This window comes from Acomys russatus, chromosome 17, assembly GCF_903995435.1.
Source record: "Acomys russatus chromosome 17, mAcoRus1.1, whole genome shotgun sequence".
NCBI lineage: Eukaryota > Metazoa > Chordata > Mammalia > Rodentia > Muridae > Acomys > Acomys russatus.
Genome location: NC_067153.1, coordinates 3212315 through 3226874, shown reverse-complemented (window position 1 = coordinate 3226874; position 14560 = coordinate 3212315). Strand labels below are relative to the sequence as shown.

At 45.5% G+C, this 14560-nt stretch overlaps 1 protein-coding gene across 1 annotated transcript in view; it reads left to right on the top strand.

Moving 5' to 3' along the window:
* The first annotated feature begins 838 nt into the window (after window positions 1-838).
* Rgs22 (regulator of G protein signaling 22) overlaps window positions 839-14560 on the top strand; it is a 112691-nt gene continuing 98969 nt past the window's right edge. The window contains exons 1-3 of the mRNA XM_051160504.1: window positions 839-949; window positions 1249-1341; window positions 12070-12132. Coding sequence (XP_051016461.1) covers window positions 839-949; window positions 1249-1341; window positions 12070-12132 — 267 coding nt within the window. The remainder of the gene's footprint in view (window positions 950-1248; window positions 1342-12069; window positions 12133-14560) is intronic.

Here is a 14560-nt window from a genome sequence, read left to right as displayed (position 1 = left end):
GAATGTGGGGGTGGGGGGGTGGGGGGGACTTCTGGTTTGACTTACTTGGAAGATATTAAATAGCATTTGCTGATCATAAGATTTATGCTCGAAGATGAAAGTATGTTTTTGTTGAGATAGATTCTCATGCAGCCAGGTTCAAAGCTGGCCTTGAACTCTGACCCTCCTGTCTTTACCTTCCTAGCTCAGGCTTTGGAGGTCTTTGCCCCAACCCATGGACAGAAGATGAGGCTCCAGATCTGGTTTGGGGATGGGGTGTGATTGGGGTGTGGAGGGATGGGGTGGGGTGTGTTTCCTTTTAGACATTTGCATCAGAAGTTCTGTGTGAAAGGAAACAGCTCTGAGGTTTATTTGGCATCACGAGGAAAAGTTAGAACTACAGATACAGATATGTTTTTATAAAAAGTATGATTTTAGTATTTAGAATAAATATTAGTTTAAAATTTCATCTTTTCTATTTAAGCAAATTCTTTTTGTGTGGTTTTGCTTCACTGTAGCCCAGGCTGGCCTTAAACTCTACGCAGCTGAGCACAACTTGATTCTCCTGCTTCCACCCCTCAACTCCTGGGGTTACACATTTGTACCATGGCGCAGAGCTCTCTTTTCCTAACCTTTTCCCTGAACACACATTACAGGGTAATCTTAATTTGTGGTCCCCAGTTTGGGTAATTTTTAATGGTCAGAATTTATGAAAACTCAGCGGCCCTAATGCGGAGCCAGGGGTATTACCTTTAGCCACGGGCGTCTGGCCCCAGCGGTCTCCACAGTAACGGCCGCTCCCCACCCCCCAACCCCACCTCCCCACCCCGGCCCAGGCGCCTCTGCATTGTCCTGCTCCATGGCAACACCGGACGGCGCGGGAGCGGGCCGCGCCGCAGGGGTGGGGGAGCCCTTTGCTCCCAGGACAGCCCTACCACCGACGGCATGCCCAAGAAGCGGCTCTTGGCGGGTAGGTGGGACCCGGTGCCCCCGCTGCAGCGCCCCTGCGCTACCCTCTCCCCGCTCCCAGCATCTCACCCTGCGCTTCTGCTCCCTGCCCCACCCTCACATTTATAGGAACCCCCAGAGAGGCCCCACAGAGTGCTGCTCTACCTTGCTAAATTCTCCCTTCTCTGCTGGGGTTAGCTCCAGGGGGCACAGTGGGTCCCAAGCTAGAATCCAGGGGCCTTTTTTCCCCACCTCCACCTTGAATTTAAAATCCAATCCACGTGCGGATAATGAACATTTTATTGAGCTCACCCGGCTTAGGCAGTAGGAGGATATGCGCAAGTCAGATCTGAGTGCAAAAATGAAACGTTTTATGTTGTTTCAGAGCCGCCAGACGTTACAGAAGAAGAATTTGTAAGTACGATTTGCAGGGGCTACTTGGTGTTTTCCCCTTGGCTTTTGTTTTAATAGAAAAGAGTAGATCTAGAAGCGGCGTGCCTTTGCTTTTTGCCATTTCAGTTAACCCAGAGGCGAGAGCAGCAGACAGGCCTTGTTACATTCTCGATGGCTGATTTGTATGTAGGGAGATGTTAGCCACTGTAAAAGACCTCATGTCATGGCTCCACACACTAGGTGTCCCCGCCAGGGGCAGGCTTTATTTCCATGGTTTTGTTGTGATGTGCCGGGCAGTCCCTGGTTGCAGTAAACGTTAGCAGATGTCACTAAGAAAAGGGAAACGAGGCTTACATTAATAATCCCAGCATTAGAGATGGGTCAGGAGGACTTGGGGCTCAGGGTGCCCCCCAACACACACACACACACACACACACACACACACACACACACACACGCACGCATGCACACACGCCACCATCACCATGATAGCTTTCAGGAGGCAGAGGCAGGCAGATCTCTGTGAGTTTAAGGCCAACCAGACTTATAGGGCAAAAGAGACCCTGTCTTAAAAATACCCAACCGACCAACAAACAAATACAATAGCAACCACAAACAGCCTGAAACCAACCAACCAACCAAACCCCCAAATCCAACATCAAAACAGTGGCCCATTTATAATTGTTTAAATTTTTCTATACATTGTTCTCAGGTCAGACCTATGGAGGAATTGAGCACACTAAACATTTGCCAAACACGTGCATCATTTGGGAGAATGCTGTCCCTAGAGGGTATTCCGTAAAGCCTCCTACATACATGAGGGTCTTGCTCCGGGGTCTGTCCGCTTCTCCCTAGCAAGGTCGGAGGAGGTGAGAGCTCTGGTCACTTCTGTTATCTACAGATGGCTGAGGATCCTGCTTACAAGTGGTTTTCCATTCAACACGCATGACTGCCTGTGTGTTCAAAGCATGGCCCTAAATGCTGGGGCTGAGTCTCAAGAAAGACTGTTCAGCAGGGGCTAAGAGAAGCGAGAAGGCTAAGTCAGCGGATCCTGGAGGAAGGGCGGAGGAGGGGTGCGGGAGGGGGAGGAGGACAAGAGAGAAACTCCAGCCAATCCAATGGGGGTCTATGCACACCAACAAACAGGCACACACAGCAGGTCAGAAGTGCTCATCATACTGACAAAGCCCCAGCTAGTGGAAATTTAAGGTAGTCCGGCATTAAACCTGAAGTGCTCAGAGCAGCAGGACTTCTGAGCTAGCTCCTCCTTTTCTCGGATGTCCAGCCGAGGAGGTGTGTTAAGAGCACTTAGCAGTATACCATTTAACATGTGAGCAATTGTGCTGGAAGATTCTCCTACCTCTTCCCGCTTCCCTCTGCTTTGATGGCACCCGTGGTCTTTCCGTCTTCTGTCTTCCCGCTCCTGTGAAACTATGGACCTTTGAGATGCTGCTCCCCAGGAGCTTGTGGGTGAGCTCCTTTTGCCCCTGTAGCTTTACCCACTGCCATCTCTTGGGAATTCCAAGTCCATATACCACATCTGCTCAGGGCTTCTCTGCAAAGCCTGTGCTGACCTGGAACTTGTTCTATGAGGAGACCGTCAAACTTCGTATCCAGCTGCCTCAGCCTCCCCAGCGCTGGATGGATCGCAGACGCGTGCACCCCACCTGGGTCCAGACACCACTTGTGATGCTCCAGCGTCTCCAGCGAGCTATCAGGTGTCTCTACCATCTTGATGTCCCTGTGTCACCTCTACAGATCCCTTACCTCCACTCTCCGGCCTCCAATTCTGTATTTCCTGACTGATACGAGTCAACATTGCTTCTCTCAACTGTGGTTTTTTTTTTTTTTTTTTTTTTTTTTTTTCTTTGTCTAAGGCATAGCATGCAAACTTCTGCTGTGCATGGGCTGCCCTGGATTGTGTGCCTCTGGATTCCCACTGTGGCGCTCCGATTTCCAAAATCGCCATATTGCCCCACTGTAAGCACCTTGATTAGTAGCATTCTCGAGTGTCGACCACAGGTTAATATTGAACCTCATGACAACCTATGAGGTGGCAGCCGTTTCCCACGTTTCATAGACAAGGAAGTCAAAGGTCACAGAAGTTAGCTAACTCGGAGGCCACTTATCTAGGAGCCCCTAGCGCCACTCAGTCTTCCTTTAATCTGGCCGCCCCACCCGTTCGCTGTGACACATATTACGTCCACCCTGTTTTGGGTTTGCAAAGCACTTCCACATGCCTTCTGCTGCACCACGCTGTCCTGTCTGCCTCCTGCCTTCGCTGTCAGTTCTGACTGGGTTGCCCTTCCCCACCCGTTTCACCATCTGGCACATTCCTTCGGGCCTAGCTCATCCCCACGAAGCCTTCCCAAACCCAGCATTGTGCAGACCGCCTTGGCGCTTGGACAGCTTCACCGTGGAGACCCGTTAGTGACCAGATCCCCAGACTCACATGCTCTACCAAGTGCTGGCTACTCCTTAAATTAACTCACCCGACTTGAACACGTTTGGCCTCGCTTCTCCAACGTGTGATGGTAGCGGTCACATCAACAAATGACATATTCTTAGAAAACCCCAAGCCACGTTTTCTCCCTTTCCGTTACAGATTCTAGCTACTTTGCTATCCAGAATAAAGCCTAGCTTTCCTGCCTCTCCAGCAGTTAGCTAAGTGCTGCCATGTGACTGAGAGGCTGGAAGTGGGAGTGCCGGGCCCTACCCCAGGATGTTGATGTTTCCAGTGGTCAGGTAACTGGCCTCTTCTTCCCAGGCTTGTTATTGGAAGCTGGATTATTGAGATTCTAAAGTTCATGTGAGTCCAGAAGGGAAGAGTAAGCCAGCTCTTCCTCTCGCTCCCTGGAGCAAGGACGTGATGCTGGAGCCGCAGCAACTACCTTGTATCGTGAGGTGTCTTGAGGATCTGGAAATATGTGATCATGGTAGCGGCCAGGAATCCACTTGTGGTTGCACAGACAAGTAACTTTCTACTTCATTTAAGAGATGGTGTTATGGTGTTCTTATGTTTATAATCCCTTTCTTCATAGTTTCTCAGTTGGTAATCCAAATCTACACCGTTATGTGGGGTCTTCACTTTTCAAAGCACAGAGTAGCTTGTTTGGAGTCAACCACTTGTCTGCAAGGGATAGTGGTAAATATTTAATCTTCTGTTTTAGGTGAGAGGCTTGTCTTGGGGCAGGGGCTTGCTATATGGACCGGGCTAGCCTGGAACTCTCTGTAGACTGGACTGTCCTTGGACTTGGTATATAATGGGCTGGTCCTTCTGCCTCTACCCCTCACGTGCTGGTTATAGGATTGAGTGTCATGCCCAGTTACTTATGTATAGACTTTGATCTTTCTTAACAAATTGTAGGCTAGAAATGTCTTGGCACACCTTTGCATTTCCCAAGGCCCAATATATAGAACTGTGCTACTTAGATGGTTAATTTGGTTCAGTGGATCATTTTTCATTTATTTACTTTGATACTTGAGATGGACTGTCAGGTGGTCTCGGTCGGCCTCTAAGTCTATGTAAGTGAGGGTGACATTGGGCTCCTTATGTCCCAGCTTCTGTCTCCCACGTGCTGAGACTGCAGGTGCATGCTGCCACACCTAGCTTAGCATTTTGTGTTTGGCTGAGCTTTGGTGAAAACTAGTACACAAACTTAACATGTTTTTATGTTCTTTGTGGAGCATATTTTCATTTATGTAAACGATGCAAAAGGCATGAGTTCGGACTGTCTTATGGCACACTGGGATTTGTAACATGCAGTGTACGCATGGAGTCACATTTATGGGAGTAAGATAGAGTATTTAAGGATTTAAGTACCCAAGTTTTAAATACGTTTATTTATTTATTCAGTTTTTCGAGACAGGGTTTCTCTGTGTAGTCTTGGCTGTCCTGGAGCTCTCTTTGTAGAGCAAGCTGGCCTTGAACTCATAAAGATCCTTCTGCATGCGCCACCACACCCAGCCCTTAAATACTTTTTAAGCACTCTGATTTTTTCCCTCTTGTATGCTTTTAAATAATTTTTGCAATAGGAAAAAGCTTTTTAAATAAAAATCTTAACATTTAAAGAATAATTTGTCTACAACTGTGCAAATAAGTTTCAAAAGTGTGTGTGTGTGTGTGTGTGTGTGTGTGTGTGTGTGTGTGTGTGTGTGTGTGTGTGCTGCAAGTGCCCTCAGAGGCTGGAAGGAGAGAATTAGATTTCCTGGAGCTGGAATGACAAATGGTTTGAGCCTGGGGATGTAGATGCAGGGCACTAAACTTGGGTCCTCTGCAAGAGCAAACTGCTCTTCAGCTCCTGTCGTTTGTAGCGTGTGTGTGTGTGTGTGTGTGTGTGTATGTGTGTGTGTATTTTGCTGTTGTTGTAGGTTTTCTTATACATAAAACCCATAGTTTCATTAGCTTTAAAAGCCAGCATGGGGCTGGAAAGACGCCTCAGAAGTTAAAGAGCACTGGTTGATCTTCCAGAGGGACAAGGTCGGTTCTCCAGCGCACAGGGCAGACCACAGTTCTAAGGACGCCGGTGCTCTCTTCTGGCTCTTCAGTGATACACAGATACATATGCAGAGAAGCAGTTACATAAATAAAATAAGATAAAACAAAATATTTAAGAAAAGAAGTTAAATTTGCTTTAAAAAATTAAGAGAGAATGAAAAGGGACTCTAGCCATGTGGGGTGGCACCTGGGAGGTCAAGGGTCAGGACCTCAGGGTCATCTCAGCTACATATGGAGTTTGATGTCAGCTGCGATTACATTAGGCCCCGTGTTAAAAACACAAAAGAGCTTGAGGACCAAAGCAGCCGTTGACGGTTGAATGAGAATGACACCTGTAGGCTCATCTGTTTGAGAACTTGGTCCCCAACTGGTGTGGACTAACTGGGAAAGATTATGGAGGAGATGTGTCGCTCGGGGTTGGCTTTGAGGTTTCAAAAGGCCACACCATTCCCAAGCAGCTCTCTCTGTGCCTTGTGCTTGTCCGTAAGAGTGCTCGGCTACTGCTGGGCACTGCCATGCCTGCCTGCCACTGTGCTCTTTCTTTGTCATGGTTGTCCTGGACTCACCATCTAAAGCTGTAGGTCCCAATAAACTCTTTTCTTTTATCAAGTTAAAAGGAGCTTTACCGAGGTGGGGCGGCACATACCTGAGACACAGCACTTAGGAGGGGGAGGGTCAGGGCTTCCAGACCATCTCTTTGATAGCAGTTCCTGTTATGGTGTCTTAGCACAGCAACAGGAAAGTAACTAAGGCAGCTGGGATAGTGTCTCCTAGGCCCAGCTGGGGAAGCTGAACCCAATCTCAGCAATATGGTAGCCTAAACAAGGCCTGTACAATGACAGCACCAGTTGACATGGCAACATGAATGGGGGAAAATGTCAATGGTCGCTGAGAGGGGAGAACCAGTTTCCCCAGGTGTGAGCCCCTGAGAGGTCATCGAGTTCCAAACAGCTGTGTATCTCTCTGTGTTGTAATGAATGTTGTAATAACAACACTTGAACAAGTGGCCATGACTTTGTCATGAGTAGGGGAACACAGGGGACAGTCCAGGGGAGAGGGAGGTTAGGAATAAAATAAATACAGGATTTACATAGGAAATTCTTAAAAAAAAAAAAAAAAAAAAGTCCCAGAGTGCTGCTCCTTGGAGATCACCCATCCCGATAGAGGCTTGTATTCAGAATAGGGATCGATTCTCTGATGTTTTTTGGAATTGCAGGAACTATTAGAAGTTCCCTAATTAATGTAGTCAATGACCATGGCATGTGCTGGGGCCACACATTATCTGTCACAAGTTCTAAAAGCTGCATCCCTTCTGACTGCGAGATAACTGCTGGCTGATTTTATTATTATTATTTCAGTTTGACACAAGCTACAGTCATCTGGGAAGAGGCAACGTCAGTTGTGCAAGTGCCCCATCAGATCAGCCTGTAGACACGCTGGGGGCATTTTCTTGAGTTACAACAGTTGTGGAAGAGCCTAGGCCAGTGCGTGCTGCCCCTGGGCAGGTGATTCTAGGGTGTATGAGAAAGCAAACTGAGCAAGAAAAGAGGTGCATTGGCAGTGGTCTGCCCTGGCCTCGGCCTCGGTTCCTGCCTCCAAGTTCCTGGCTTGGACTCCTGCCAGTAGTCCTCACAGCCAGTATGCTGGGATGGACCTGAGAGCTGTAAACGGAAACGAAGCCTTTCCTCCCTAAGTTGGTTTGGATCAGGGTTTTATCGCAACAATAAAAAGCAAACAGACACTAAGCGAAGCAGGAGACATTTATAAGCAGTTACATTTATCTGTTAATTGTGAGGTTTAGAGACATCACCACATCCCCCACATAGGGAAGAGGAGAAAGTGACGGCCACTGTCTATTTTAAATTAGAATATCAGGCTGGAAGGACTTTTTCCAGGGAGAAGCCTTGGATATCGGGGTTTAACAGATTAAAGTCTACTGGGTATGATTTGAGATTAAACAGCGGTGGGAAGGAAGGGACTGTGATGAGGTCCCGGCGCTTGAGGCGGACACTGACAGCACGAATTTGATCCCCAGGACCTACGTGGTCAGAGAACTCACACCTGAAAGCTGTCCTCTCACCTGCACACACCACGTTAAAAAAAAAAAAAAAAGAATGAGTTGTGATGAACGACAGTTCATGCAGAGAAAGTAACACAATTACTTCCACCACCAACAGCAAGTGTGCATTAACTACTTGGTCCATCGCGCCTTCTGTGAGAAATCTGGGGAGTTTGGACCAAAGCTGGACAGGCTGGCTTCACTTTCACAGGAGGCACACCTGCAGCAAACTGGAAGCTGGCTTCCTGAGCGGTGGGTGTTAAGGGAGGTCCTGAGAATGACGTAATGGAGACACTGTGTATAACTCAGTTTTCTTGTTGACTATTCCTCTAACCATCAACAGTTTGCTGGTGATTTGGAAGATACCAACCTGAGTTAGGGAATTTGACTCATTAAAAAATGTCCAAGTCATTGGATTGTGGAAATTGAGAAAAGCAGAGCTACTATACCAGATTAAAGACTAGGGCTTCTTTTTTTTTTTTTTTTTTTCTTTTCTTTTTCTTTATAATTCAAGGGCTTTGGAAGTAAATAGCTTCTCAGGTTTTGATTGGTTTAGCGCGCTGGAGATGGAGCTTTATGGTGGAATTCTCACCGCCACCATGCACAGGAGTCTGTGTTCAGTCCTAGGACCGTGAACTGTGGTGGGAAATGCACTCCCTGCTGAAATGCCATGGGACCAGACAAGGTAGCACGTGCAGTCTACACGTGACATGTCACAGCTGCTCCAAATCAACCTAATTATCAGTACTTAATAGCAAAAAAGGCTAAGATGTGACCTCACAAAAGAAATACTGATTTAGATGCATTTGAACAATACTTTCCGTTTCTATGGCTGTCTCTGTGTACAAACTTGAGCATGTGACAGTGCCACAGTGCCAATTCACCATGGAGTAAAAGGGACACCAGTGTCCCCAGAACACTCAGTCCCCAGCAAAGTGGAGTCAGCAGTCAAGAGAAGATGCTTAGAAACGTGAAGAAGTGGATGTTTGTTTGTTTGTTTGTTTTTTGAGACAGGGTTTCTCTGCTTAGCCCTGCCTGTCCTGGACTGGCTTTGTAGACCAGGCTGGCCTCGAACTCGTAGTGATTCCCCTGCCTCTGCCTCCTGATAACCGTGGAGTTTAACACTGAGAACTGAGACTGCAGTGTGTGTCCTTTGGTTTCTTTCCTAGTGGTTCACTCTTAGCGTATTTCAGGGACGTTCATGTCTGAGATGGATTGTGAAAACAAAGACAAAGCAGGTGGCTTCATCACACACCGTGGTGACCTATTAGAACTGGGTCACCTAAGACCATCGGGAAACACAGAGATTTACGTTACAGTTCATAACGGCAAAATTTGTTTATGAAGTAGCAACAAACATAATTTTATGGTTGGGGGGTCACCAAACATGAGGAAATGTATTAAAGGGTCGCAGTTAGGAAGGTTGAGGAAGCACAGGTCTAGAGTGAGTTTGTAAATCTGAGGCTACTCTAATTATTGGTCCACCAGGCTCACTGCAATGCATAGAGCTAAGTGGAAATCAACTAACAATGAAAATGAAATGCATATTATAGAAAAAGGAGCTAGAAATTGTATACCCAGCTATTATTAATGTTTTTTAATATAGCACAGTCATATTAATTTTAAAAATTAATATAAAATGTACATTTTCCCAATCATGGATTCATGACCATGTGGCTTAGTATTGTAAAATTTGGTTACTTTAAAAAAATTACTTACAGAATTTAACAAAATAAATTTCACCTGAAAGACATAGTTGTTGCTTTAAAGTATTATTTTATTTAGGATTTCCCACCACCACCCAAGTTTGGCTACTTTTATTGTAACACAAATGCCTTCTACCTGGCTGACGCTCAAGATTATTGACTGCGTTGGGGTGTGTTTCTTAGGAGTTAACTTGGTGCTTTACTAAATAAGGTCAGAAGATTGAAAATCCGAAAAGGTATTTTTCTGGCTAGCTTAGAATCAGAAGAGAGGACCTCAGTTGGGAAAATACCAGCATTGGATTGGCCTGTAAGCAAGCCTGTGGGACATTGCCCCACCGCTGTCCCCCATCTTAACTGATGAGGGAAGGCCCAGCTAACTGCTTACGGTGCCATCCCTTGGCTGGTGGCCCCAGGTGCTATGAGAAATCAGGCTGAGCAAGACAGAACAAGCCAGTAAGCAGCACCCATCCATCGCCTCTGCGTCAGCTCCTGCCACCAGGTTCCTGCTCCGAGTTCCTGCCCTGCCTTCTCTTCATGATGCACTGTAAACTATCAGATAAAGTAAGCCCTCTTCTCTCTGGTTGCTTTCGGTCACGGTCTTTAGTATAGCAATGGGAACCAGACACGGACAGCTTTCTCCAATGGTGTCGGCGTAGTAGACCCCTGTGATGGGAGCTCTGAGCCCATGCTGCTAGGGCAGTACTCCAGAGGTGGCACATTCATTGAACCCTTGGTTCATCTTTTAATCACTTGAAGTCTTAGCAGACTAAACCCCGTGTTGATTAGTTGATATTTCTAATAACTTACTTGGTATGAATCTTGAACTCTAGAGCTATTTATAATTCTCAAAAGACCCTGCAGTTACCTAAAGTTACCAAAACAAATCTATACTTTCTGTATAGGACTTCCTCCTCCTCCTCCTCCTCCTCTTCCTCCTTCTCTTCCTCCTTTTTCTTCTTCTTCCTCCCCTTCTCTTGGTGTACATGCATGTGAGTGTAGACCAGAGATCAACCCTGGGTGTTGCTCCTCCGGGGCCTACCCACTGTTCTTTGCTTTTTCTTTTTGCTTCCTCCTCTTCCCCTCCTCCTCAACGCTACCTTCTCCCCTCCTCCTCCTCTGACGGGTTGTTTGCTGAGTAGGCTGAGTAGACTGACCAGAGATGCTCCTGTCTCCGCCTCCCCAGAGTTGGTATTGCAAGTGTGCACCGGCTTCCTGTGTGAGCGCTGGGCACTGAAGTCAAGTCCGAATGCTCACACAGCAAGCCCTTTTACCAACTGAGCTATCTCTCCAGCTGCTACTTGACTCATTTTTAAAAATTGGCTAGTAATAAAAAGAAAATTATCAGCCATATGGAAATAATAGCATTGTGTCATGTTTCAACTTTCGTGTTAGATTTGCAAAATTGAAATATAATTATGAGCAATAAAATAACCACATGTACTTTTCAGCCGAGTGAGCCATGATGTGCTCTTGACCCAGTGGAAACAATGACTAATAAAATAAGGTGTTTTATGATGGGGAGGGCAGTTTTCTTCTTGGCAGTGGTGGTTTGATTTTGCCAATTTTAAAAGTGACTATGTTGGTGGATAAGACAGTTACAGAAAAAAATGTATACAATCTGTGCTCAGAACACATGTACTGGCGAGAGTGCCAGTGTCCAAAATCAAGCAGGATCCATATCCTGAAAGCTGAGTCTCAGGCATACAGGGAAGAAACTGAATACTATGCTTAGCCAGTTGTTTCAACCGAGCAGCAATGAATTTCACATCCTTAATTTTTTCTTAACTCCTAACACTTGCTACTGTTTTTTTTTAACAAGTCTGCCTTTGTTTTTATTTACTTTAAGTTTGTATTTATTGTTATTATAATTAATTTCTCTCTCTCTCTCTCTCTCTCTCTGTGTGTGTGTGTGTGTGTGTGCACATGTGGAAGTCAGAGGACAACTCTATCGAATCTGTGCTCTCTACCTTCACAAGAGTTAGGGGGATTGAATCTAGGCTGTCAGGTTTTTGTGAAAAGCTTTTTACCTGTTCAGCCATCTTGTCGACCTTCTACCTCTATTTCTATGAAGTACATATTTTTAACGCCTGGGAAACGTATGTGGTGCATTAGTTTGTATTTGTTGCTAGTTCCCTTACATGCCGTGCTACATCCTTTATTTGCTAGCCGCAGTAGCAAGGTCTTCTGGGAGAATAGCCTACTCTATTTTCTTCTTTTTGAGGGTGGTAGTGGTTGAGGCAAGGTCTCAGGTTGTTTAGTTTACTTTGAACTCATTACATATCTGAGGCCAGCCTTGCTCTCTCAGCTCTGTGCCTCCTGAGTGCTCAGCTCATGCTATAGTCCACTTTCCTGTCCATCCCAGAGATGTGTGAGGTGTATAGTGAGGGGTCAGTGTGTATCTGACATAAAAAGCCTCAAAGATGTAAGTCACAGCAGTAAAGGCATGCTTTATAACATGGCCATAATATGTTTTTGTGTCTTTGCAGGAAAATTGTTTGGCAACAGACGACTTCCTTGTGGATTACTTTAATGAGTTCTTAAGCCTTCCTGTGAGTGCATTATGATGTTCTATTGGATACATTATTAAAGCAACATAGCTAAAAATTCTTAGTGTGCGTGAGTGTGAGTATGTGTATATGCATTTGTGTGTGTGCATGCACGTGTGAGTGCGTATGAGCTCAGAGGACAATGTCATAGAGTCAGTTTTCTCTTTCCACCTTGTATGGAACTGAGTGGAACTCAGGTGGTCAGACTTGAGCGGCAGGCACCTTTACAGAGCCACTTCACCAGCCCCAAAACAACGCGGTTTAACCACTGGACTATCTTTTCAGACATATTTATCAAATACATTGTTTTCTTAGATCAACTAAAGGGCTGGGCAAGGTGGTGCACACTTTAATCCCGGCACTCAGGAGGCAGAGGGGGTAGGTCTTTATGAGTGTGAAGCCAGCCTGGCCTACGATGAAAATCTCTGCTTAGGCAGGACTACACAGTGACCGAGACATAAAATAATAAAAAAATAAAGGTCAGTTAAAGTAAACTGTGGATATGGTTAGTCACGCTTCTAACCCTGTAATCCCAGCACTTGGAAGCCAGAGGCAGGAGAACTGACATAAAATGAAGACCAGCCTGGGCCGTCGAATGAGACCCTGACCAAAACCAGAAGAATGAGACCCTGACAAAACCAGAAGAATGAGACCCTGACCAAAACCAGAAGAACGGAAGGAAGGAAGAAAAATGAATAAAAATAAAGATCAATTAAGAAAAATTTCTCAATTTGTCTCTCTTTATAGTCACACATGTGGGTTTGAATCCTACTTAGAAATAGTCTTACTGCAGATGCCTGGGCTTTCCCTGAGCATCAAAAGGCACCTGTGGGAAGTCCTGGCCCTCTGTGTTTGGCAGCATATTAGACTTCCAGCCGCCTGACGAGGGCAATGTCCAGATCTCAAGAAACTTTTTTTTTTTTTTTTTTAAACTCTGGCTACTATTGTTATCTGGGAAGATATTAAAGTAGACTTTGTATTTAAGGCAACTAGAGTTTGTGCCTGCAGTAAGACTCGGGACACACAGCTGGGTGCCAGGTAATAGAGCTTCAGCCCAATAGCAGTGATTATAGAGTGAGTGATAATAGAGTTGGGAAGCATGAGGTGATGCTCCCGAGATGGTTTATGTCGTCCTATGGAGGTAAAGTCAGTGAGGAAGGACACACCAAAGGAAGTTAGTTAAGAAAGTTCTTGGTATGGCCCATAAAAGCATGAAAACCTTTTTATTAAAATTTTTACAAGGAAAGGGCTGCGGATATAGCTCAGTTGACAGAGTGCTCACCCAGATCCCCAGCACCACACAGACCAGGCACAGGTGGCGCATGCCTGTAATGCCAGCATTCGGGAGGTGGTATCAGCGGGATCAGAAGTCACCCTGTCTTAACAAGACCAAACAAGCCAGACAAAATTGTTAACCAGCAAAGAATTGGGACATAGGGAAGTCACAAACAATTGTGAAGAGCGAACTGCGAACTGTGAGGAAGGGGCATTGTTAGAGCGTTAGAGCCAGCCACACGCTGCCCTTTGAAGGGGAAAGACTGAGTGGCACATTCGCGCAAGGTCTGTCCCAGTGACTGACGCTGTGTGAGCGCTTGTTTTGTGAATTTTCTTTATCTTACTAGCAGTGAAATGATTCTGAAAGTTATGATGCATGCAAGGATACAGCATATTCTTACACAGCGCTGCGTCTTACAAACTACCCTCTTTTCCTTGTTCCCCTCTCCTTGATTTGTAACCAGAAGTCAATGGTACAGCTATTGGAGTTACACTCATTTTTCTGCATCAGACTAATACACGAGAGTAGTAGCTGTGCGCATTTGGGCTAATCATGATATTCTCAGTACCTACTGAATATATGTAGGAAATCTGGAGTGAATAAATGAATGGCTCCGATATTGTAAAGCCAATGTTAGAAACCTGAATTCTATAGAAGAAAAAATAGAAACATCTTCAAAGTAGCCTGTGTCGTATGAGAAAAGCAAGAGGGTAAAAGGCTGAACAGTGGCAAAGGAGCGCAGAGACAAAGGCTTTTCAGATGTTCCTCGTTTTCCTCCTGCCTTGTGTCCATCTCTGGCTCCTCTATGCTGCTACAGTTCTCTTTACCAAAGAGGATTGGAGTCTGCGCACTTTAAAGTGTTCCTAAGCATCATGCTCTCTTGAATTTGCAAGAAAAGCACAGATGAAAAAAAAAAAAAAAACTAGAAATGATATCCAATGGAAAAAAATTGCACAAAAATGAGAATGTCTATGAGAAAAAGAATCAATATTTGATGAAGACAGTTTCCCAACATCTCTATTTATGGGCAAAATAAAGTTATAACCTAAAATTTTTTTTAAAAAGTAGTTTTGTGCTTCCTCCTTGATTTAACACAACCAGGGACAGTGGAACCAGCTGGACAGTTAGACTGAGCTGCCCAGACACCCTTTCCCT